This window comes from Rutidosis leptorrhynchoides, chromosome 3 (genome assembly GCF_046630445.1).
Source record: "Rutidosis leptorrhynchoides isolate AG116_Rl617_1_P2 chromosome 3, CSIRO_AGI_Rlap_v1, whole genome shotgun sequence".
NCBI lineage: Eukaryota > Viridiplantae > Streptophyta > Magnoliopsida > Asterales > Asteraceae > Rutidosis > Rutidosis leptorrhynchoides.
Window position 1 is genome coordinate 235,334,699 of NC_092335.1, and position 2,267 is coordinate 235,336,965.

Genomic DNA, 2,267 nt, shown 5'->3' on the forward strand with positions numbered 1-2,267 from the left:
TTTGAAATGAGCTCTAATCTGCCATTTTGTGGCTTAAAATCCGTCCCCAAGTGAAAAGACCAATTTTCCCCTCATTTAACCCTTCAAAATTTCAAACAGCACCCAATCAGGACCAAAAGCGGTGCTCCTAGCCCAAGAGCAGCACTCCTAGAGCCTTCCATCTCATAACCTGAAATTAAAAATGCCCGAGCTCGAATTACGGTCACCTGGGCTTTTGATTCGCCTCAATCCGAGTTCGTATGAGGAAGTTATGGCCGAAATGGTGAACGTGCGCATAACCTCGCATCATACACCAAAATTTTGCACATCAGACTCTCGACATTCCAAATATCAAATTTTTGGGTCGTTGCATAAACATTGCGAATTTGCTAAGTATGCGCGAACGTTGGTTCCGCGAATATCCTAAACCTATAAATAGGGATCTTGGACTCTCATTTTAGGTTGTTGATTCTGTGCAATTGCTCTGGCCTTTTGTGATTCACTTGTGACTATGCCCAAGTATCAATCATAATCGAGCTAAGGTAATGCAATCAAGATCGGGACATGGTGATTGATCACTTGAATCTAAGTGAAAGACGATCATAAGGTCCCAAAAATATTATCAACACCACCATCCACCCCTCATTGCACTCGGTTCCTTGATTAGACTTAACATCTAATCTAGGATTGATCACGGAACATAAAGAATAGTAGAGATATAATTATTACTGATACGAGGCTAGACTATGTCCAAATAAAATGTTTCACAAGTGGAAAAAAGTACAAAGGTCCCCAAGAAGCTTTTCCTTGTATGTGGAGTGTTACTAGTTCAAGTAAGAACAAGTACCGTATACGACATATTTCAAAGTGGGTTGATTGGTTCAAGTAAGAACAAGTACCGTATATGGCGTATTTCAAAGTGGGTCGATAGCCACAATTGTTACGGATATGTTCGGGGTAACAATAATTGTTGTTTAACATCAAGATTGATTGCTACTGATATTGCATGTCAAGTCAATGCAAACATGGCTTATCCCGTTAAGCACATCCAAGCACACAAAAAAGATACTTGGAATGTGGACGTCAGCTACGCTAAGGCATTGAATGCTAGGCGGATTGCTATCGAGCGAATTTTTGGAACATGGGAGAGTAACTTTGCTGAGTTGCCTAGGTATATAGATGAATTAGAGCATACTAATCCAGATACAATTGAAAGGTTTGAGCATGGTCCACAAATAACGAGCCAGGTGTTTACATTCAAGTTTGTATTTTGGGCATTTGGCCCGTCAATTAGAGCATTTAATATGTGCATCCCTATTATTTGTGTCAATGGCACACATTTGAAAGGCAACTACAAGGGTAAGTTTCTTATGGAGGCTACAAAAAATGCTAACGGGCGTATGCTTCATGTTGCATTTGCAATGGTTGATAAAGAAAGCAACAAAAGTCGGTTATGGTTTTTGCATCTATTCAGAACTCACGTCGCTTCACGTAATCTAAGTGATTTATGTGTTATTTCAGACCACCATCAAGGAATTCTTAATGTCGTAAGCCAAATTCCTGGTTGGCATCATCGTTACTGTTTATGACATATTCGTAGCAACTTCAACAGCCGTTTCAAGGACCATCAGTTGAAGAGATTATGTTGGACAGTCGGATCCACTACTCAAAGCACCATTTATCATTGGGCAATTGGAAAGATTAAATGTATTAAAATAAAAGCTTGTGAGTATTTAAAGGACATCGATCCAAAAATGTGGTCCCTGTTCAGAGATAAAGACCATCATCGTTGGGGTAACCTTACGACAAACATAGCCGAGTCACTTAATAACGTATTGCATTATGCTCGGTTGATGCCAATCAAAGCATGTATCGAATACACTTTTGATTACACTAGAAAACACTGCATCGAGCAATATGATTATGCGAGGGAATGGAATGTACCGTTGGCTAGAATATATTGGAAACTATATCAATACCGTGAAACAAGGACAGCGAGCCATACAGTAGTCTATGATGTTGAACAAAGTGTGTATAATGTTCATACGGTTGGAGAAAGAATAGGATATGGAGGAAATGAATTCATTGTGAAAATTGTTGCAAGAAAGTGTTCATGTGGAAGATGGTAGAATCAAAGAATTCCTTGCTCTCGCGTCATTGCTGCTTGTAGACATCGAGATGAAGATCTAAAGACTCTTGTGTGTATGATAATGCTAAAAACGAACATATATTTCATAGCATTATCCCTCAAGAAAGACAAGCTTTTAGTTGCAATTGTTCTATTTACA

The 2,267-nt window shown here is 39.0% G+C and overlaps 1 protein-coding gene across 1 annotated transcript; it reads left to right on the plus strand.

Moving 5' to 3' along the window:
• The first annotated feature begins 1,004 nt into the window (after positions 1-1,004).
• On the plus strand, positions 1,005-1,568 carry LOC139900877 (uncharacterized). The gene has a single exon (XM_071883628.1). It carries the CDS (start codon positions 1,005-1,007, stop codon positions 1,566-1,568), a length of 564 nt encoding a protein of 187 aa, XP_071739729.1.
• Positions 1,569-2,267: the final 699 nt, after the last annotated feature.